This window comes from Vespa crabro, chromosome 10, assembly GCF_910589235.1.
Source record: "Vespa crabro chromosome 10, iyVesCrab1.2, whole genome shotgun sequence".
Taxonomy (NCBI): domain Eukaryota; kingdom Metazoa; phylum Arthropoda; class Insecta; order Hymenoptera; family Vespidae; genus Vespa; species Vespa crabro.
Genome location: NC_060964.1, coordinates 4,490,248 through 4,514,901, shown reverse-complemented (window position 1 = coordinate 4,514,901; position 24,654 = coordinate 4,490,248). Strand labels below are relative to the sequence as shown.

At 34.0% G+C, this 24,654-nt stretch overlaps 2 protein-coding genes across 2 annotated transcripts in view; one reads left to right on the top strand and one right to left on the bottom strand.

Annotated features, from left to right (window-relative positions):
• LOC124427551 (nephrin-like) overlaps window positions 1–24,654 on the top strand; it is a 283,707-nt gene that overhangs the window by 38,562 nt on the left and 220,491 nt on the right. The gene's annotated exons all lie outside the window — the stretch shown is intronic.
• LOC124427554 (glucose dehydrogenase [FAD, quinone]-like) lies at window positions 20,731–24,292 on the bottom strand. The gene is made up of 9 exons (XM_046970584.1): window positions 24,150–24,292; window positions 23,402–23,615; window positions 23,188–23,316; window positions 22,897–23,093; window positions 22,645–22,739; window positions 22,242–22,506; window positions 21,455–21,923; window positions 21,014–21,384; window positions 20,731–20,921 (listed from the first exon to the last, which is right to left on the bottom strand). The coding sequence occupies exons 1-9, from the start codon at window positions 24,150–24,152 to the stop codon at window positions 20,835–20,837; spliced, it is 1,830 nt and encodes a 609-aa protein (XP_046826540.1). The 5' UTR covers window positions 24,153–24,292; the 3' UTR covers window positions 20,731–20,834.

Sequence of the window (24,654 nt, the reverse complement as noted above, 5' to 3'; positions counted from 1 at the left end):
TCCGTGATACTCTTTTCGAACATAACGATTTGAATCGCTATTTGGCGAATGCTTGATCGTGCAAACACATTATTTTATCCCGAATGCTGCATTTCTCTCATCTTGATTCCTCCATGTTATCAGTTAGTTCGACGTTCAACATTTAATCCAGTAATATTGAAGTCTAATATTTGTCTCGCGGCGAATATTATCGATTTGAAAGTGGTACCAATCGATGAAAGAGGTGGCAAGGTCGTCCGAGTCGACCAACACGAAAATTTGTTAGCCAATGGACGTAGAATCAATAGCGTACTAGCGTATCATCATTTTGCATCGATTTTACTTGAAATTGTGTAGTAAACGTGCGTGAACTATGTTTGAAACTATTCGAAGATGGGTGATTGGCTTGAATCAGTTTACGATTGAAAACCGGTTCATCGACTTCTCGTAAATATACTTATGTATTTATGAGAAGTCCTTTGAGTTATTCTCGTTCCTCATTTCATCGTTTCTGGCTCCTCATGGTAGACGTTCAACTTGTACTATGAAGTTGCTACTGTCAGCCAGAAATCTCATTCGGGAAGCATGTCGCCCTATTTCGACATTGCACAAGCTGCTAGTTAATCATCGTTCGAGAAACTTGCAACCTGAATTGGATTCATACGTCGAACTTCTTCTTAGTAATAACATTGCTTCGATTTATAATTGGTTATACATATATATAAACATTAGATTTTCAATTCATGTTGCTACTTGTTAATGAATCCATACACTGAGTTTTTATAACTAAGACATTGAGTATATACAGTCTCTTTCTCTATTTCTAAACAGGTTTCAATTTTTAATACTTTAATATAATAAAATATAATAAATTTAATATAATACTACGCAACGGGGAAAGTGGAAAGACAGGTTAGTAGATATATACGTTTTTTAACAGTTTCATCCATCATAATCAGGCATCTGTAGACATGTGTCACGAGTGCAATCATACTGCAATTCAGGGACGTTAACATTGAAGCGGATTTCGAAGCACGCTATAAATCTATCTCGGGTGGGTGCAACCTATTCTAGCGACGGCCATATTTTTCCAATCTCTTTCGATCCTCATTATAGTCTCGTTCTTTACTCAAACGAGACACTTGATTTCTCCTTATAATTACTATACGCCCATTGAGAATTCTACGCTCACTTTAAGAAGAAAAGAAATACGGGAAGATTAGAAATTTCGAAACCGCTATCATTCTACCGTGATAATTGAGGAATCGCGGAATGTTTTCGCTCTGTTACGAATATAATTACCCAGTATACGATCCTCAGTAATTGCGTCGCTTAATTTTTTCCAGACTAGATTTTTTTTTCTAGACTAAATTTTTTCTTTTCTTTCAACACATTTAATTCTGTGGCTGACCTCCTTCAGTATCCGAGCGTTTTTTCTCTATTCCAGTCGTACACAGCAAATAACGGACGCGCGCGTACTTAGACGTTCGTGTAACGCATAGGTTTGCGGACCATTAACAAAGCTGTACGACGTCGAGTGGCCACTCGTTAAAACTCGTACGCGTTGCCTGTGCATCGGCACGCACCAGCGCGAGTGTCGCGTAAGCGAGCGTTCTCCATCCACCCTACCTATCTACCTATCCTTTCCTCACCTTTCAAATCACCCCTTCACTCCTTTTTTAGATCGACGAGATGCGAGAGATTCCATTTTCTCGGAAAAAATTTCACTAATTGGCGATGTCGAACTTTTCGCATGATAATCTCTGTAAATGCCTTTTACTTGTTTTCTTATTATAATAAATTTCCATCGAACAAAACATATCTTGTCAAAGTAGGATTAAAGTAGAAATATTTTCGATTCTATCTTCGTACGTTATATAATTAACGAGACTTTACTAACCACAAAAATTTCCATTCCATTTCTATTCTCAATAATATCTTTAAGAAGATAATAAATATAAATGAACAAAGATATCGCTATATCTTTGGTTAGACGTACCAACCAACGACCTTTTGCGTGGAAAGCTCGCTAGGAAGTGGCCTTAAGTTTTCCGTCACGGGATCGCTGGGTACGATCGATACGAAAGCGTGAATTATGTTATCGAAGGAGAACACTCGGTATGTGTGCGTATGTGTCCCTATAGAAGCACAAGTATAGATACGCAAATGAGATTGTAGCGCTGTTGCTTGAATTTATTCGGAATTGATCGAAAGCCGATATAACGACGATGACAGCGATAATAAAGGCCAGAGACAGTTTATAATCATTTTCAATGCTCTTATGCGATATGCACACTCCTATTCGATTTCTTTTCTTCTCTTTTCTTTTCTTTTCTTTTCTTTACTTTTTTTTTTTTTTCTTTCTTTTACTATAAATATTTGAAAGAGAATACAAGATCAAAAAATGGCTAATGGAGAAAAATGATTTCATTGATTTCCAATAATGCGCAAAAGGAAAAGAAAAGAAACGTTTATGTTCGCATTGTTCACACTTGCTCGGTAAATTAATCGGTGGGGGGTGCTTGTTCATAAAAAGATAAAAAAAGAGATATAAAAGACGTGAGAGGATGGAAAAATCGATACGAGAATAAGGAAAGAAAAAAGAAAGATCTAGGCAAGAAATGGAAGGAAGGGTGGAAAGCTATCGAAGTGAAGTCAAATAGAATGTGGTTATATGGTATAGAATGTGGCGATGAAATAAAACGGACATATGTCGAAGAAACGAACGCAGAAAGGGAAAAGATACAAAGCGAAAAAGTACGCAGTGATCGGTCAAAGGTAAATAGTGGTTTTCATAAAATTCAATTTGTATTGGTTTTAGCGAGAGAGACAGAGAGAAAGAGAGAGAGAGAGAGAGAGAGAGAGAGAGAGAGAGAGAGAGGGAAGAAGCGAGACAGATAGATAGACAAAAAAAGAAAAGCAGGAAATGGCCTACCATACGATTTTACTTAGAACAAAGGATAACCTTTAAAACAATCGATAGTTAATCTTTTTCAACAGTTACCTATTGTTTTTCTTTTTTGCTAAATTAGGAAAAGATAAAATCGAATACGATTAGTTAGTGTAGTTATAATATTGAAATTTTTCATAGAAAAGAAAAGAAAAAAAAAAAAAGGGAAAATTATCGAGAGGAAAAAAGAAGAAGAGACTACATCAAAAGCTGTACGTAGTCCGAATAAAGAAGAGATTTGATTTTCCTAGAAGCAATAGTACGACTTTGAAAGTGTACGTAATACGATACGAAAGAGAAATATATATCTAGGGACGAAGTTTGTCCAATAGAAAAGAAGAAGAAGGGTATACCTTGTATAGAAAGGACGAAATAGAAAATGACTGATAGCTAGAGAAGAATAGCGAATAGTAGTACGTGCAACGAAAACGAATTCAGTACATTGGGTGGGAATAAGGGATAGTCAGGATAGTGATATACTTTAGTCGGACATGCAATTAGTAGTGCTAGCGTGACTATGACTTGATAGTCGCCGTGGTAGTATTTCGCCATGTAAAGAAGAACCATCCGAACTATTATATTGTCACGAATTCTTTAAGAAAGGAATAGCTTTACGATCTTGTAATTCTCTTCGATCCTTTCAAAATATTTTCAAATACAAGGATACAATATAATTTTATGTTTGTTTTCAAGCATAATCTTCATATATAACACGGACAATAGATGTAAATATATAAGATATAAGTAATTGATGATGGTACATTATTATGGAATCATAAGAATCCGTGTCATCGTTGAATTCCCATCGTAACGTTCATTATTTTACGGTTTTTTAGAAGGACGATCGATAGAACGAATAAGGTCGATGATAGTAATTCATGCGGAGCACCGATAAAAGCGGCAGGAGCAGAGGCGCCTAATAGTATTCCGCTATAATTTATAATAGAATAGCCACGATGCACGGGCAGACGGTCAAACAAGCAAGAAATATGGGAAGGCCATTAAAAGCTAACGATTAATTAAACACGAAATAAATATTTGGCCAACGAATTACGGCGTTATTAATCTCCGTTTTGTGCGTGCCGTCGCTTCGTGCATATAATCTGCGTATAACGTATCTACGCAGCGCGTACGTACGCGCCACCGAGCTTTCCTATTTCCTCGCATCGTGTTTATACTAACGCTTATGCGACCGTCAACGTCCATATTCGCACGTAGTTAGTATCGTCAACATACGCCCTACATACTATATTCCTTATGACTTTCGTTTTGCTTTGAGGTACTGACGAATTCGTTTATATATTATATAGATAATATAATTTCTAAAATATTTTTATCGTGAATACTTTATTACGCAAAATTTTTCACTCTTGACATATTTATGAGACAATTTTTACTAGAGATGAATTTTTAAAGTTACGTCAGATCAAAAATAATCCATGTTTACAAGATTATTACCAAAAGTACAGAGAGGCGAGAAAATCTTTCGCTTAGATATATGGAAAGACTTTCGAATATCGCACTAAAATTTGATACAATATGCTACCCTCGTTCTAGTTATTTTCCTATTAATAAAATTTCTCGACGATCACTTATTTTAAGTCTTAGCGATAACATATTTATCAATATACACGAATGTATCCATACAATAATCGATATAAGATACAATAATCGATATTTAAAGTCACATTCTCCTTGTAACACTCACGTGTAAGTATTTACATATATTGAACCATCACGTGTGAACGTGCTCCGAATTATCCAAATGTTCACATCGTTTCTGATGATTATAGACTATTGTAAATATTTAAAATATCAGAAACGAAATGAATTTAAGTCCTGTAGATAATTAATTTTATTCTGATTCTTAAGTATTTAACGCAACAAACCTCTAAGATTTTTATCAGAATAATTAATATTTATTTAGAATATATAAGATAAAAGAATTTATCCTAAAGTCACACAAATCGCCCAATTTCCCATAAAAAAGATTGAGAATTATATTAAATGCAATAGAAATCTCTTTCACAAAGAGACTATATTTTATATATAATGTTAACTAGTATAATTGCTAGACCATAGACCGTAAATAAATATGTTTAAAATTTTAATGAAATATCGCTGTAAATGGTACGGGAAATCTATAAAATTTCATATCAGATATTGAAATATTTTTCATGAAAATGCAACCATTCACTCGTCCTACGCAATCCTTTTTCCGCAAAATATGAGAAAGTTTCTTTCCCGTAACTTCACGTGGTAGTTTTAAGTAGAAAACTTTGTTTAGAGCAAGTTTATATTTGAAAAAAGGACGAAATTAACGAGGATAATTGGTTCTGCCCTACTGCCCGGCTATTCGCTTTTTTATTCGCTTTTTTATCCGCTATGTTGGGCACGCGAATATTCTGCGATGCTGGTACGAAAGAATAGGAACACCTTGCTATAGAAACTACAACGTTAACTACTACGAGCAACAAAATACCTTTCCTTCGAGTTTTAGCACAACGAGCAAACAATGCTCATACTTTGTTTTTCTTGAAATAAAGAATAAGATAAAAAACGAACAATTAGCGATATATACTTGAGATTTTATTCATTTTGAGAATTTATTCATTTTATCATGGAATAAGAATTCCTTTTTTGTTTTATGATACGTAATAAAGCATTCTATATATGTTTATATGTAATAATGAATTTATATTATACATTTTTTACTTTTTCCCATTGATTATTGAAAATGTATGTCTGTTCGATAACTCGATGAATTTACCATAAATATTAAAAGATTACTGGGAATATCAAAAAAATATATCCAACTGCTCGTAAAACGTAATACCATAGTCAGTTATACAGTGTAGAACCGTGAAGTTCTCTGAGAGATACCAACGCTGGCACGTCATAGAAAGTTGCAAGTCACTCCATCATAATTACTCTCACCTGCACGCCCATAGGACACGTTAGTTTCCATTCAAAGGAACGCGATCGCTCATTAATACATCATATGTAATTAATCCTAGTCCATAAGAATCGATGCTTTTCTTCCTTCTACAGGATCGTATATTAAATAGAATTTTTTTATTCTTTGCTTATCAGATCTTGATGAAATTTATAATATATCTCAATTGCCAAAATTAATATATATATATATATATATATATATATATATATATATATATATATCAACATAATTGATAAGCACATTATAAATAAAAGATTTTAATGATTATTAACAATAATATGAAACATACAATAAAGATAAAATGGTATATGATAACCTAATTAACAACTGAATTCCTATCTTTACGTTATTTTTTCTATATCAATAAGACTTATTGACCTAATGAAATATTATTATGCAATTTTATTGAATCAAAAGAAAAATTAGCTCGATAGTTCGATAAGTTGATAATCATCGAATTCAATTTACCAAACTCGAAGGGTAGAGACAATTTACAAAAGAGAAACATAATGAACATCGAGCAAATTAATTAAGCCGCTTTTCTCATTTTATTTGAACCAAGCATTCTCTTTCTCTTTATTTTTCTTTTATATATATATATATATATATATATATATATATATATATATATATATATAAAAGTAAGTTTATGCTTTCAATAAAAAAAAAAAATCCACGATCGAAAAGCATATTAATTTTGAATTATTTTTAAAATAAATAATTCGAACTATTTACCAAAGAAATCGTGCGGTATGTGAATGCCTGAGAACAAAATGATCATTTCATGATATATATTGAGAAAACGAATGATCAAAGACAATCTTATAGATGGAATCATATATCGAAGTTTTCCGGATGGATTAATCGCGAAAGAAACGTTCATTGCGATCGTCGATGAATTTCGAAATTTTTCAATACACTGCGATTATTCTGCTTTGTCCAGCGAGCGTATTTTCCATTTCGTCTCGCACAGCTTTTCGTAGGAATAAAATTCTACCGGTAAAAAAATTCGCTGGGAATTTTGTAGAATATTAAATATAGCTCTGTACGGCGCTAATGTGTCCATTGATTTTAATGTGCATACGAAAAATTTAATAACATTAGAAATGTTCTACACGGGTTTTAATGGTTTAGAAAAAGATACAAGTAATTTCGAGTAATATTTTTTCAATTACCTTAGAAAGTTTTTCTTTCACGGTATATTTTATTACACATGGATCAATACATTCCATTCGTAAACAATAATACGTCTTTAGACGAAGATTAAAGTTAGAAATCATATAAATAAAGATGACTGTGATTATTTATTTTCGTTTACTTTCCTTAAACAACATACCAATATATTTCATATTTGTCCGAATGACATAAAGATCGAAAGAGAGAATATCAAATCGATGCTGAGTTATTTTAGAAATAAATGAATAAATTCATAACTATTATTTGTACATTTTTGCAAATAAAAATCTACGCTTGTAATCGGCGATTTCTTAATGCGTTTTATTAATTTAAGCTTTTCCATGAATCAACTTTATCAATACCAAGAACGAAGAGCATATATTCACGTATAAAAGGGCTATGTTGTAAAAACCGTAGCTCGTTACCTTTCCACAATGGACAGAACGATAATAACGATGACATTCGCATTATGAACGGAGGTAGAAGGTAAGAGCGTTGTTAAAGTAAAACGTCGCAATGCATGTTCTTCTTTCTTCTCTCTCTCTCTCTCTCTCTCTCTCTCTTTTTCTCTCTCTTTTACGAATGGAACGCCTGCGATTCTTATTTCTTTTCTCTTCGTTGTCATCATCTTTATCGTGACGTCCGTCCCATTTATTCGTTTCATAAAAGTAACTTGGACATCAGAAATATTCACAGATTTCATCTGATCGTTCTGCCTAAAAATAATTATAGCATCGATAAGATCGAACCAAAACAAAACTAATCCTTGTTAAGAGAACCCGCGTCACTAGTTGATTGAAAATCGTTATTATTTTAGGCGCTATTAATATAAATTCAATTATAAGTAAAGGGAAATATCGATTCGGACATTACGAAGATAATATAATTTTCGAGTGTTTTACGATGTCTTCTTTCGCGTTGAAAGAAAAGAAAGGGGAGAATCCAATAGCACTATCGGCCTTGTAATACTGGTTATTAAGAATGATGACTGCGGCGTACCAGGGTAGAAACCGACAACGCTATACATATTCATGAGGACAAGTGAATCAGCCGTATCTTACCGTCCATGGAAAGCTCTTCCTTCGTTCGTAAAACGATCCCGATTGAATTTTGATAAGCTGAGAACGCATTTTGTACGGTCATTATTAATCGAAATTGGAACGAATAGCTTGCTAACATTAAGCTCACACGATTCTTACTAACCACGTACTGATCGATCGATTATATCTTTTCCATTAACTCATTATCTTATCATCTTAAAAATAAAGACAAATGATAAACGGATAATTCTTTTGTAAGGCAATTGTTTAGAACATCATGTATCTTTCGATCGACGATAAAGACCAATACAGACGTCTCAACGATCTCGGAAGCTGCGCATCGAAGCGTCGGAAATGGCGAACGTCTTTCCACTCCATTAACTTGCCGATGATCGTAATTGGATCTACCGCGAGTCAGGAAGGAATCGATTATCCATACAAGCATAGGTCATTCCCCTTGTCTTACGACTCGATGGGAAACGATCAAAAGCAGCTGTTGCGACCTATCACGAAGTAGTATTCTGTTCGAATCTACAATGTCGTTCCATTGTCTCTTGCTAAACGTCTTCGATCTATAAATTATGATTACTACAACATTTGAAATGTAACAAATGTATAATGTTTGAATAATATGTCATTAAGAAAATATTTGTAGAATCGTAAGAAGTAATGAAACGATTTTCGAATTTGAAGAATAGAATAAAATTAGATATTAGATATTTATATCCAAGACAATGGATATTCATTCAATAACGTAAAAATGTTTCACTATCAATAATTTTATTTCCCAAGGAATTTATTATCATAAAAATTTCTTTTCAAAATTCAAATCGATTATATTTAATTTTTTTTGTTTGTTTGTTTGTTCACCGTCTTATTACAGAAACAAATTAGTTTGACAGACTTTGTAATATTAGCAGTTACAAAATTAATTCCTATTGTATGTGGCATCGTCAAAACTATATCCTATATTTTCAATTCTTATACTATCCACCCTTTACTTCTTCTTCCATTCTTTTTTCTTCGTTCTCATTCGCGAATCCTCGGTCGTTTCCATGACCGTGGGATTTACGCCACGACCTTTATTTATTCATGTTTTAATTACCTTCCCGTCCTTCCTCCTCTATAACGGGCACGTGGGTACACTCCGAAACGAGAAACTTCAGGGTAGCTGGAGATTAATGGGCTTGGTTAACGTTCCGCTATGTACAGGAGGTGAGAAATTTGCGTTATAAAAAAGAGGAGAGAAAAGAAAAGAAAAGAAAAGAAAAGAAAAGAAAAGAGATCGCGCGCGCTAGCGAGAGAACGAGAAAGTGACCGAGAGAATGAGAGAGAGAGAGAGAGAATGAGAGAGAGAAGCAGAAGAACCTGACGATATTCGCGGAGGCAGTGTCGTTGTTCTCGTCAAAAATGCTACGTTTTCTGCGCCTAACAGTACGACCAAGGACCGACGGAAAACGTTCTTACTTCATCTTTGTTGCCGAAACATACGATTTAACCGCGAAATACTTGCCACGTTTTCCTACTCCATTCTACGAATCTTTCATCGTTAGAAATAACTTTCTCGTAAATGTAGTGATAGACGGTGTTTTATTCTCCGAGACGTTTCCCTTGTCTTTGATTTTGATTTTGACCGAAAATTAAGAAAATTCATATCATCTATGTATCTTTAATTTATTTGAAAAATGTTAAATAAGTATTCAAATAGTTTAGACTTTTTTTGGCTTACCTAGTCTCTTAAGAGCGTCGTTCTTATTATTCGAAAAGTCTAACACTTGCCTCGCGCATGCTTTCTGATTCGCGTATTCGTGGGCAATACAAACCGGCCTCGGAAGATAGGATCGAGACCCAGAGAGGGTAGACCAGTAGATTGCGGGGAGCAAGGTGCAGGGAGCAGGGCGAAGAGGGCAAGGGCCGGCTGGCATTCATCTGAGCAGATAAGATCGCTTGTTAAACCCACCCTCGGTGCGCGTTACGTAGACCTCTACGTATACGCGCTCTCTCACCTGGATGGAGCCTTCGGAAGGGTGAAGAGCGAAGAAGGGAGATAGGCTCCGTTACTGGCAACATCCTACTGACACGAGATAGCTCGCTCGCTCGCTGGCTCATCCTCCCTCCTACTTCACTGAACCCTCACTGACGTCGTTCCTCCTGCTACCTCTTCGACTCTCATCTACCACTACCACCGACAGCACTACCGACAGCACGACCAACACCATCGACACCGATACCGCCGACACCACCAACTCCAACATCACCACGAAGCCCACCACCATTGGGCTCTACCACGAAGCCCACCAATCAGGCCAGCTGTTGCCAGATAACGCGGTTAACTGTCGCGTCTCAATTTCGATACCGATTCTCTACCTCTCTCTTCTCCTCCTTCTCAATCCTTCCGTTCTGCACAACCCTCGCGTTTTCGTGCTCTCGCCAACTATCGATAAGTGCTTGCATCCGCCTTTCGCCTACCTCTCCGACTCTAATTCCTCTTGGATTCAACGGAAACTTAATGTTTCGAGCAAAGGAACGTGGAATTATAAACCGATATCAAATATATGGATTAAAATACAAACGAGCCCTCCTTCTATATTTTAGTTCAATTTTTTTAGATTAATCGAGAAAAAGTATTCAGAATTTCTACGACTTTTGTGTATCAGGTTGTTGCGCTCGAAAGTGTAGTGTAAATATTTATGAACACTTTATGCTGAAAGATCGAGTCCACGCCGCATCATCGTCGATGTAAAAGCATAGAGAACAAAAGTAAGGAAGGTAATAACAATAACTCTTCTTTATCGTAGGTATATAATACGCGTAAAAAAGATGCGGTAATGGTGCGGAGAAAAGTCACATAGCGCAAAGAGCTAGTTAAACGTGGCCCCTAATTAATTATCAAAGAAAATATCCAAAGAAATGTAATTAGTGCGCGAATTCTTTTGTTCGACGTAGCGTGAACGTCTTTTCGGCATCGCTTATCGATAGAATTTTTCGTAAAGGCGAAAGAAGATGGCCGGTAGTTTCTCATGTATTATCTCATAAAATATGCACCTTCAAGTTCTTCGTGTGAGCCGTCGTAGAAAAATTCTTCGTGCGTAGAAAATGTCATGCATCATAATTCACCGTCTCGATAATGCTCTTCATAATACGATACGTCGATGTGCCTTTGTGAAAACGCGTTCTTTCATCATTTATAAATGTCGGTTTTCTGTGTCAAAATGTACTTTATAACAACTGGCATTTTCCTCGCTGATCGATTCGTCAATGCATTTCTATTTACCATAATTCACGCGTTAATTATTTGTGGAATCATTTGCAATGATTACGCACGTGTATTTTATTTTTGATTTTCGACCAAACATATATTATATATACATATATATATATATATATATATATATATATATATATATATATATATCGAATTTCGCTTTACTGTTTCAATACATTTTGATATTCGTCATATTCCTAGATGTAACACAAATCTGACAAATATTATCAGTCTCGATATTTGTAGAATCTTTCGAATTGTGATTTTATGATGAATCTTTGACGATCGGTTTGGTGGTTTGAAAAGAGAAAAGTAAAGAGATGGGTGAACATTTTCTTGTAACATGAAAGTAAAGAATAGTAAAAAGAAAGAAATAAAAATATCCATCTAAAGGCTGTTTCCATCGTGATGTGTCCAGGTGACCTCGAAAAACAATCGTCCTATCTAACGGCGTCGATTTATTGAACGACGAAGGTTTGAGTTTCCCTTCTAGCGTACAATCGAGAAGCAGAAGAAACCCCTCTTACTAGGTAAGCCTGGGGATAAAATGTTGGTAAAATAAATAAAGCGTGGCTCCACTCCATCGAGCCACCCTCATGCGGATCCATCCTGCAGAGAGGAGGTCTCTGAGGGACCACGCCTAAAGCGACGCCAAAATTAAGCGAGCGGCAAAATTCGTGAAAGGACCACCCTATAGCAGAAAGTGGAAGAGATGGAAGAGAAAAAGGAGGATGACAACGTCTTACCATTTGAAACTCTTCCACCTCATAATTTTACGTCAAGCGTTGCGATCGAGCAGGAAGCCTATCGAACTCTAACTTCCTTGATGATATTCCTGCTACCAATCTTATTCAAATGTAAATTATTAACGATTTTAAGTCTTCGATAATGATTTGCATTTTCTTTATAACAATTTCGTGGCCATAGCAATCGGGTTTTTTTTCTTTCCTTTGGGTAAGTAGGTAAGTAAGTACTTTCCTTATTGCAGCTTAGGGTAAAAAAAAAAAGCAGATTATTTATGATGGCTAAATTTATCATTATTAATGACTAAAATAATAATATGATTTTTGTAATTATTATAACATTTAAACGTATCATTGATTGATCCTCATTGAGTTAAAGACAATCACTATGAAAAATATGTAAGTTATAATTAATTTGCGATCAAAATTTACAATCAAAGAAAGTTTATAAATATATGAGATAATCGAGAAATGAACTAACAGTCGATAATGATCTAACTCCGATGATATCTCATAGATCCTAAAAGACTTAAGTATTAAGATAATCAATAATGATCTATAAAAAAAAAAAAAAGCAGAAAAGAATAAAACATGTTAAGCTGTATCTTATCTACCCTTTTCTCACTTATATCCATTTTTAATGGTGATATTTAAATCGTTATTTTCAATAATCTTTATATTATTTGAATTAGAATCTTACATTATTGCTAAATGTAATATTTATCGTATAAACGACCATGAGTCCGTAACTTCCTGTTTCTCTGAATCGTGAAAAAAGCGAATACGCATTGACGCACATGTGCGCCTACTTGAAAACGGAAACGGACACGACGCAAGAGTGAAAACGCTGAGTGCCACCCACCGGTCATTCACCATCGCATCACCATAGTGTCCATAGACGGAAAAGGTCGAATGGTCGTTCAACGGAACTACGATCCATAAATTCGTCGCTCAGCAAGGACTGTTGTTTTTACAATTTACGAAGCGTGACAATATTTGCGTATTTGTTCCGATCGATAAAGTCATAAGGTATCTGCTTCATCCCTTAGATATGTAGTACAAAAGTCTAAATGGAAATCTTTTAAGTAATTGTCATCTGTCGAGCTTTAAGATCTTTTTAATTGCTTTTCAAATGCGAATCTTCTTATCTTTCATTTAAGCTGGAATCAAATCGTCGTATTTATTCCTATTGCAGATTTCTTAATAAACGTTTTTATTAATAATTTGTATTATTCCAAGAAAATATGCAAGGAAAATTATTTTTCAGCACTTCGGATAAACGGTAAAATTTATTTTTTAAACAAATAAGTACGGTTTGGTATAGTTTGCAAATATTCCTTCGATATGAATTCGTAGGTCGAGTAGTAGAGTTATTAAATTTAATTGGGCTAATTAAACGGAAGGGTATCTAAAAGTAGCGGTATCGTTTTCGCGTAACTAGCTTCGAACGATCAGCACTAATAAAAATGACTCACTTTTTTAACTTCCGATATATTTAAGTCAACTCAGGCGCTGTGCTAATTTTTTTTTCTTCTCTGTTCTCTTTCTCTTTGTCATAATCTTAACTTTTTTTTTCTTTTTCAATCGTTATCCCAATCGTGCTTCTTCTGCATCAATTTCAATTTTTGTTTTATTAAAAATGAAAGACGAAAAATACTAGCTGCTACTTTCTATAATTATTCGGTCTTTAATAGATAGATTTATTTGTAAATAAAATTATAAAATAAAATCATTATGTAAACGATTTTCTCCTTAGATCGTTAATATAAAGCGATTAATTAATTGTCCATTAAAATTTCAATCATTACTACACATAACTACTAAGTTGTATTCAAAATCCAGATAAAAGAATAATTAGCATCGTTGCTGATAAAATATCATATCTAATTAGTCGTTGCTAAGAAAATAAGCAACACTTGTAGAAGCTCATATAATATCTATAGTTGTATAATTTTTACATATATTTTAAGAATATATTTATTTGTTATACAACTCAATTATTTTTAATTTATAATTGGCATTGTACGATTAATTTCGATACAGGGATCGATACGTGTACCTTGAAAATAACGTGCAATTTTTGAGAAATCTATGCCATTGATAAAATATGAGAGCGAGCAGTCGTATTAAACAACATTAAGTACGCTCTGCAAACTCAACACTTTACTAATCTTTGACTCGGTTGTATTCCCTTAAAAAGTACTTTTATTCATTCTTTTATTACCTCTAGATTTTATCTTTTTGCATATAAGTCTCTAATGCATGCTATTATGTATTACCTTGCAAGAGTATATATATTACTTTCAATCTTATATTTGTATCATTATATTGAAGAAATATATTTAATTATTTTAACGAAACGTCAATATCGTTCGAGATATCTTTTGAAAAATTATCAAATAACTTCGTGCCAAGTGAAAATGCAGAATAAAATTTTCTTGAAAGAGATTAAACTGTAATGTCTTCTTTTTTCTTTTTTCTTTTTTTATACCGTCGAGAATGAAAATGTACATTTTTCCTGTCGTTGTAGGATTAGCATGAGACTGGACAAACGGTGACTCTTCTTACGCGTTCTCATTTAGTAAAACCGTAATAATTGGATCGTGTACTGTTAAAAGCTGAGGGAGTTACGGATAATAACACATATACGTACCGGGAACACGTTGATCCGAATGACAGCAATATCTTACTGCAGATTTTTCTAAAATGCCGCAGGTCCATACATGTTTTTCTATTTAAAAAAGCTCTCTTATAATAGAGGTATTAATTTAGCGTTATTAACGTTTGCTCTTGATAAAATAAATTTAATAGTGCGTACGGTATAATGCTTCTTTTTAATTGTCATCAAATATAATATTTGAATTTTATGTAAAAGTTAAAATTATTATAGAGAATCAAATCAAATGTGTCTCTTTTTCTTTCACATACATATCATTTTATTTATGCGTTTTTTTCTCTCTTCCTCCTTTTATTCTCGTTTATCGATCTAATTGCAATTTTGATCCGCGGCAAACGTAATTCCTCGCGTGGAAAACGTAATAACGTGCTTCTCTTCTCCCACGCACAACCTCCCGCCTTTCCGATCTTTGCAATAATCCGACGCGATAAGGACTAATTGGAAAAAATGCAATAACGCTTAGTCAGCAACGAGAACTCAGGAGCCCTCTTTTTATTTTTCTTTCTCTTTCGATGCGTGTATCTCCGCATGATCGATCGATTGGTACTGTCGTAAACTGATTCGAGAACAATTTTCTGCGTCAATATATGTTGAAAATCTAACTAATCACCAGTATCGATGACCCTATTTCAAAAAATCTCTTTTTTCTAACACTCGAAATCTTAATATCTCTCCATTCTTTTTTAACATTTATTTCTTCATTCATGTTTATTCTCTGTTAATCTGTTAATCGTAATCAATCGTAAACAATAAGTTTGTTTACATTTTGACATGTGATTTTGAAATATTATTGAAAATAATAGTTTGAAAATTCTCTCTCCATTCGTTTATCTGAAATTAAAAAATAGCTATAATGTTCTTCGCATTAGTTTTGTCATATATTTTATAATTCAAAATTTTATGTTTATCGAAGGAAAAAGTAGAAATGAAACATACAATCGACCATGTCATGTTCGTATTAAACTGTAAAAAAAAATGTATTGCCAAACGATTTTGTTAATAAAAATTGTATTAAAAAAAATAGCGTATAGCACGCTGTCGATCTTCTCGGAGATCCGAATTGTTCTGTAGGAAAGCGTGCGTGCAATAAAAAAAGGGGTGCGGAAGGTCGAGCGAGTATCGGGGTGAGAACGGTAACTACGGTATCTCGATCGGATCGGTCAACACGATCAATTCGAGTGCGTTCATTCGGGGGTGAAATAGGATCGCCTTTCACGCGTATCACAGCCCCTACTCTATACTCACTCTACCCGATATAATACAACGATAAAATCATTACAATCCTGCTATTTCGTTTAGCGTTTACTACCTCTCTCTCTCTCTCTCTCTCTCTCTCTCTCTCTCGCTCTCTCTCTCTCTCCCTTTCTCTCTTTCTGTAAACGTCACACGGTCTACGGTGCAATCTAGAATTTTTATATGCTCGTAGAACTATATTCGAATAATACAGCATTGACTTCATTTCGTTTTTTCTAACATTTCCAAATTGTTTTTGTTCTAATAACTATTATTTGAAACTAATATGTTACTACGTTAATTAAAGTCTACAATTCTTTAAATCTATTGTTCAAATTTAGAAACAAAGTGATACGAATCCTTTAAAAATTTATCGTTAGATTTTTTTTTTGTTGAATGTAATTGTTAGGTAGCACGGATATACGTATGTTCCGATAAAGCATCGCGCCACTATGAAATGGCCTTTTATATTCTTTTATTTTTACATCTCTACGAACCGTACATGCCAATATTTGTTATTGATAACATGAGAAAACAGAATGAGAATTATAGTTTCTATTATTTTTATTCGTTAGAGAAGATAGTGGTAGCAATAAGTTCCTAGATATTTGTCAAACAAAACAAACAATTTCATTGCATGCGCATTTGTTCGATTCATCCAATCATAAAAATAAGATAGAGATGAGATAAATTAATTGTTCATAATATGAAAACTCAAACAAAATTTATAGTGGTATATAAGTAGATTTTAAAGTGCAAGACAATGGTTGCGTGAACGCTTAAATTCTACAGGAAAGGAACATGTTTGAATTAAATTCTAGAACACTGATTTTCCTCTCATTCGTCTCTCTTTATCCTTAAACACAATTTGACTGTATTTGATGGGACGATGAATTAAATTTCATTAAGGTAACATTTCCATCCAAAGGAATTAAAAGGCAGTTGTTAATGGAGATATATTTAAGGATACATGAAATCTCTCCCGAAGTTAATCGATTTAGGTAATAAAAAATTTATTTTCTCATGTTTCTATAATAATTAACAGTTTTCACATTGCTATAATTTCCTATTATCTCTTAGGGTTCATTTCAATTTTTTAAATCTATATTGTATCGTATCGGCGAATTTAATTTCATTTGCTTCTGTATCAATTGTTTGATTTTTAAAAAAATTATATCTCTTGAAAAAGATATGAGAAATAATGCAACAAGTATCTATCGACTCGAGAGGAGTGAGAGTAGTTTTCCCTTCATATACGTTGATCCGAGCTCGATCGATCAATAATCTTTCAAAAAGCAAAAACTTTGACGAGGATAGTGCATGAGTTCGGCTCACAAAACTGCATCTACTTTCTTCGGAAGATGATAATTTGCGTGAATCCTTTGAGCCTTCGTTTCCTTCGAACAGCACAGGATAAAAGTTTAGAGAATCCTCGCCGAAGAAGAACGATCTCTCGAGTAAGTCAACGAGCAACTTTCTCGTCTTTTTGTTCTGTCTCACCCGCACCTTGTATATCGCGACGTAGCGCCAAAGACGGCGCTTCTGTTTGTATAAAAACTAACAAAAATATACGAAGAATAAAAATAAGAAGAAATAAGAGAAAGGTGGAATAGAAAAAGAGCAAGAAACAAAGTGAGAAGGAAGAGGATGAGACCAAGTCAGATAACAACGCGGATTTCAAGACCGGTACCATTTCGAACTTTCTTCTTTTTCGACCTGTACGAAGATGCACGTGCTCGCACACACGCGAAAACGCCAAAGTGTCCGAGAGAAGCTTGCAAGCCTTGTAGGACATTTATTACGACTACTGCCGAGAACAACAACTTTCTCTGGCAGGATAAATAACGAGCCAACGACAAAATATTTTAGCTCCGTTACGGAGCTGAGTTACGTTGCCTTAAGCCTACCTAGCTTAGAGACGCTTCGCGATCCTCTCCTTTCGCACGTTTACTTTCAGTCTCTTTCTTTCTCTCTTTCTCTCTCTCCCTCTCTCTCTCTCTCTCTCTCTCTTTTTCTCTTTCTATCCTGTTTTGTCGCGGCTCAGTGGACCAACGACATTGAGCTACCGTCACGGATTTGTTGTCTTGATCCCCGACACGTCAAATGTACATGAATTTGTTCGTACACGGAAAGACACAAAGGCGGGTTGAAGTATCACGATCTTTCTCGCGCATAAAATTTTCTTAAAATGTGTTAAACATAGATTTCTAGTTTTATACCATTTATTTCTTGCAATGTTGTTGAATCGATCGAATTTCTTATTAATTTAAAAAATAACTTTACTTTTATATTACATTCCTATAGGGAGATTTATTTCAATAAAATATAATTCTTTTAACAGGAGATTAATAATGAAATTCTGTTATTCATCAATTATCTTTGATCTAGAATTACGTAGATATTTTAAGCAAAAGTTTAATTATATACAGTACTTACGTTTTATTTAATTTGCGGTGAACTGATTATATATGAGAATTTTGAAAATATTAAATCATATTTAAAATATTTATAAGTGAAAATCTCTTATAATTAATAAATATTTTGTTATTTCCAAATGAAATTATTAACATCAAGTGTTAATATTATAATATGTAGAATTAATTACACTCTAACGTAAAAAAAATTTAATAATTTGTTTATTGGTTCTTCATTTCTTTCGATCGTAGCACGTGTTCTATTATGATGAAGTTTTATGTTTCATGGAATATATGATTAACAACTCTGAAAGTTATAAATTTAACATCAAAGCGTGTCGACAGTAGGATGTAACGAGGCGGCAGAAATTTTGTTATAACGAGTGGGAAAAGCTCGTGCAATTTAATCGGATTTCTGGAAAATAAGAGAGAAAGGGAGGAAGAACGAGAGTAAGAGAAAGAGAGAATATTAGGACCGTGATTTTGGGGATTCTTACGGACACTTCTCTTTTATCGGCTTTATCCAACTTCTATAACTACCAAATCCTATTTCTATCAACCGGATACATATAGAGATTTTCTTCCCCCTCTCTCTTTCTCTCTCTCTTTTTCTCTTTCTCTCTCTTGCTCACTCTTTCCATATTCTTTCGAGTTTACTTAGATTTCGAACGAATCCAAAATACGAGAAAATCCTTATTGCATTTCATGCTTTTGATATTACTCAAAGATCAAATTCGAGAAATATTCGTCGGAAAACAATTAACGCAATTAGTGTTTCTTTTTTTTCTTCTTTTTTTTTTTTCACGAAAGATTCGGTCTCAAGCGTATTCCGAGGGAGATTTAAATAAAAATTACGAAAGAATAACAAAAAATAGTCATCATACAAGAAGGATTTAACGAATTACTTCGTCTGCTGGCGTGAGTAGAGGTGGAGGCGTTAGGGTGTAGAGAGGAGGCCAGAGGAGGCGTTTGAAGTCGTCGAGTCTCCGGGGCCAGCTGCGCCATCCCACCATGAATTCATTCGCACCCTCATGAAATTCAAAGCAGTCGTTACGCTTCTGGCTCGACGACGACGACGACGACGACGACGACGACGACGACGACGACGACGATGTTGGGGACGACGTCGAGGACGGCGACGAGAATGACGAGGAATGCGTATAGTATGGTTGCGAATGGATGCCTCGCTACATCGCCACGATATTCAATGTTTTATTTATAATTTGTTTATCTCATCATCTGCTTGGAATCGTACAACTTGCACGTATAACTCATACCGAACACTTTCGCTATCGGGTATAAGCCAGTGACTCTCAAAATTTTCTTTTAATTCAAACCATTTACTTATTGACACAAGTGATCGACCGATTTTGAATTCATATCATTTCTTAATATTATTAATCTTTTACATTCTGGTAAAGTTATAGTAAATGACTTAGAATTTCTCTTAGTACACATTCATAGATTTCTTGATAACTATCGTTAATCCTTCTTAATGTGAAATATTTTAAAAGCATAACCGCAACTTTCGTGAAATTAAAAAAGTTTTAGAATTTCATTATTGATTTTTCGATCAAGTTGTTTACCTGTGTTAAAACATGATGATAAAAGAGACATCGTAGAATTTATGACTTTTGTATTCGGTTCTATATCTAAGAATATTGATTCTTTATTCAAACACAATATATAACTGTTTTAAAAATGATTTATTGTGACTAACGTTGTATAATTACAAAACATACTAAGTAGTTAGAATTTAAAGGAATAATATTAATTGCAAACAACTCGACATATATAGATAAAAATAATTAAAACGATTTAAATATTCGCAAAGAAAACGTTATCTTAATAGTAGTTAGCTTGTAGCTAACCTCGAAAGAGTCCGGATGTATGAGTAGCCAGAGAGGTCAGGCGAAGGGTCACGAAATCGCTCTCCCGTATAAGCTCGTGAGTTTAAGGAGGTCGAGTGGACCTCTCTATGCTTCTACCTTCTACAACCACTAACGTAACCACTGTCTCCTTATATACCAAACCATTTTCCCAACCTCCTATCCTTTCTTCTCCTCATTCTCCACCCCATTTCCCGTTACTGCATTTCCCTTCCTTTCTATCTTAATAACTGAGAGGCGAAATAACGTAAGTATAACCTTGGCAAAAGCAAACCTCTTCTTATTCTCTTTTCTATTCGTTTCTTATTCATCTTATCATCAACGAAAAATTTTCTTACTACCCTTATTACGATGTTACCGCGCATAATGCAAATCTTATGATATAAAACAAAACAAACATCCATGTTTTCTTTTATGATTTTTATTAATTTATATTATATATTTAATCGTAATTTAATTTAATCTTTTTCTATTGCATATACGTATAATAGGAATACATAATGAAGTATTTAATTACCCAAGTGATCTTCCTTGATAAATGCTGCGCATCTTTCTCCGATCATATTGATCGGAGCAGCGGGATTGCCGGACACAACCTGTAATAGATCGGGAAATATTATTTAGCATGAAATTCTACAAGAAATAAAAACTATAGGAGATATCTAAGCTTTCAACTGGGAATCCTTACTTTTGGCATAATCGATGCATCGGCTACTCTCAATCCTTCAATACCATAGACTTTTAATTTAGGATTAACAACAGCCATTGGATCGTCGGTAGAACCCATTTTACAAGTACCGGCTTGATGATTCTCCGGTCTCGTATTCCAATGTATTTCGCACTTCCAATAATCATCGCTATCGTATTCATAGTCAGAACATGGTTTTGATAGCTCTTTAACGTGTTCCAATTTATATTTTGCCATTACCGAAGAATTAGCTAAAGTTTGGATAAAGCGAATTCCCTGAAGAATAATCTCACTGTCTTGTTTATGGCTGAGTTCATTGCTCCAGATTAATGGTTTATCAAGCGGATTATTGCTCTTTATCGTTATACGTCCTAAAATAAATGAGACAATAAAAATATATCCACAAATAGGAATCGATATAACTGAAAATTAAATATTTACCTCTGCTCTTGGAATGGAGATTTACAGACGTAAATCTGACAGTTTCTCTGTTATCGTACGTTGTTAGATCGGCGATGCCTAGTTTACTAGTACAGATCGCTTGATAACCGGCAAAGAATATTTGAATATCAGGATCATCTTTGGTAGTAAAAGTTGAGGAAAGAATACCAGTTACTTGAGCTAAACCGGTTGACGATAATGGGCCGGTCTGATTGTAGAGATACAAATCGCTGGATTCGATGTTCAATTCTGATTGGGACATTTGATTTAAGGTAAAATCTAGACCATAAGATACGTGATTGTGCAGATTTTCACCGACTCCTGGTAAATCATGTACCACGGGAACTTTGGCAGATTTCAAAACTTCTTTAGGACCAATTCCGGAGTCAAGTAATATTTTCGGCGAATTTATTGTTCCTCCTGATAATATTACTTCGCGTTTTGCCTTTACTGTATACATTTTTCCATTCTAAAATAAATTTAATAACTTTCGTTATTGCATTGGATCAATTGAATTTTGATTTCTTTAAAGTTTTAATTTTTAAAAGTAACAATCGTTGGTGTTAAAAGTTATTTAAAATGCAGCGATAATAACAATTCGAAGAAAAATATCGTGCTGTGCCGATAACGTTTTCTAGAAATATTAAAAGAAAGTCTACACTATCTAATAATGTATTCAAGATAAGTAATACATGAATATTAAATAAAGTGACAAGTAAATATTAAGATAACACTAACAGTGTTTCCCTATTTACTCAAAAAAGTAATAGTCTGATTGTTTTCTTACTTTCATATATTTTACACCGTAAGCTTTCTTGCGCCTTATAAGAACAGTAGTGACAGTTGAATTTAAGAGAACTTGGAGATTTTTTTTATGTTTATACGGTCTGAGATATGCAGCAGCGGTACTTTGTCTGACACCATCTTTACTCAAAGTTTGAGCCACTGTAAATCCTGTTATTTGATCGCCTACCAAATCCTCGGTTACTCCCAAACCTGTTTCATTGGCCGCTTCGAGAATGGACCAAGCAAAGGCGGGTTGCCATGGAAACCTGAAGTACTCATTTTTAATTTAGAATAGGTATGTTTAGTCATAAGCATGTTTATTTAGGAAAATTCACTTTTACAATTGAAAATATATTATAAATTTTTTAACGAAATATTAAAATCTTTAGAAGAATAATACAAACCTTTCTACTGTCATGATTCCACCGGTACCATGATATTTCGCACTAACTCTACCAATTTCTCGATTATCCTCGGACATTAAGAAATATGGCAATACCTGTAACAATCGAATTAGAGAAATAAAATCTTTATCTTTTAGCAATAAAGTTTTATAGGCGTCTATAATATTTAATGACGTGTTACTTATCAAAATTTTTTGTGATACATTATCTATGTTTCTTTTTTTTTTTTAAGCTTTTATGAATAAATGTTACCTCGTCCCAGGTCCAACCTTCGCAACCCATTTCATACCAACGTTCGTAATCCTTAGCATGTCCCCGATGATAAGCCATACCATGATGAGCGGTACAACCTCCCAAGTTTTTGCCTCTCGGCCAACTACAACTTTTATTAGTAGATAAGCAGGCATGAGATTCGTTCGTAGTTTTGTAGTTCCAATCCAACGATGTTCCTAGAAAACATAGAACGTTTGATTTTTTTCTCAAACGTTTAAATTTTGAAAATCACTTATATAGACGCAAACGAATAGAATATATGAACTATACCGAGATAAGCTTGAAAATAACTTGGAATTTCTGCACCAGCTGGCTCATCTGGACCAGCTTCTATTAAAAGTACCTTCCACTTTTCAACTTCACTTAATCGAGCTGCTACTACTGGGCCAGCGGCTCCACCTGACACCAATTAATACTTACATTTTATATTGATACATTTACAAAGGTACATTCGATCGATTAATACGTATTCTTTCCGCCTTACCTCCTACAACAATGAAATCGTAGATAATTTCGGTTTTTTCCACAGGCGTGATTCGCCCACAGGGATCGCCTATCTTAGGATTGAAGGTTACTAAAGTACTTAGCAACGAAAAGAATAATGCCATTTGATTGGTTACACAGACATCAGATAATGTCATTCCACTCACGAATGGATGAGAGCAATTAGTAGCTTCCTCCACCAAATTACTCAAAGCCTACAATCGTTCAAACATATTAAATGACATTTTATATTGTGAATTTATCGATAGATACTCTTTCCTATTATTTTTTCAAATAATAATTTTTTTTTAAATCTAATCTAAGATGAAATATTGAAAAAAAAATATTCTAGTTTAACACTTTATCGTCCCCTGTTACATAGACATGATTTCTCTTAGCCAGCGATTATTAGCCAAAATCGCGGGAATGTAACTTTGCATTGTCAATTTTAAGCGATTTTATTAAATTAATTTACTTTAATTCTTCCCTTTCAATAAATATATTATAATATTGTGCTATGAACGATCGGTCTCATATATACGCGAGAGAACCGGCGATCGGCAAGAGTTTTTTAGTAAAATATACTGTCGTCGGTGTCAAAAATATGTCATATAAGGCGCATTTAGTTATGCATTACGTAATGTGATTGTTCAAATCATCATGTAACAAGATAGCAACGCGAAGTTGAACAATGCCGAATATCAAGAGTCATGGAAATTAATAAGAAAATCATTCTAGCGAACACATACCATTTTGATTCGGTTGATTTGTCTCGTCGGATTTATTAAAAATACGTCTTGTCGATCCGTTGCAATGCTTGGCGACTACAACAGATTACTGCGTATTGCTTTCTTATATAGCTGTATTTTCCGGTGATATATTCACCGAAACGTTCGTGAGTGATTACACGATGTTATATATTATCCTACGTATAAGCTATCAGAACATACGAATAGAATAATCACTTTTGGTGTCGTTTCTTTGGCGCACCTATACATTGGACTTCCCACATTTTCAAATCACTTATACATATAATATTTGCTAATGAATTCTGGCTCTTTTCAAATTCCATTCATCATTGAAGTTTAACAATGTATCTCGATAAACACAAGTGTTTCGTTGAATATACATATGAGTTATGAATTTTAAAAAAAAGATTGATTAATGAAATTTCAGGGTTAGTAATCATAAATATATCAATTATCAGACAAAAATTAATTATATTGGAATAATTATTTAATTATTATTTACATT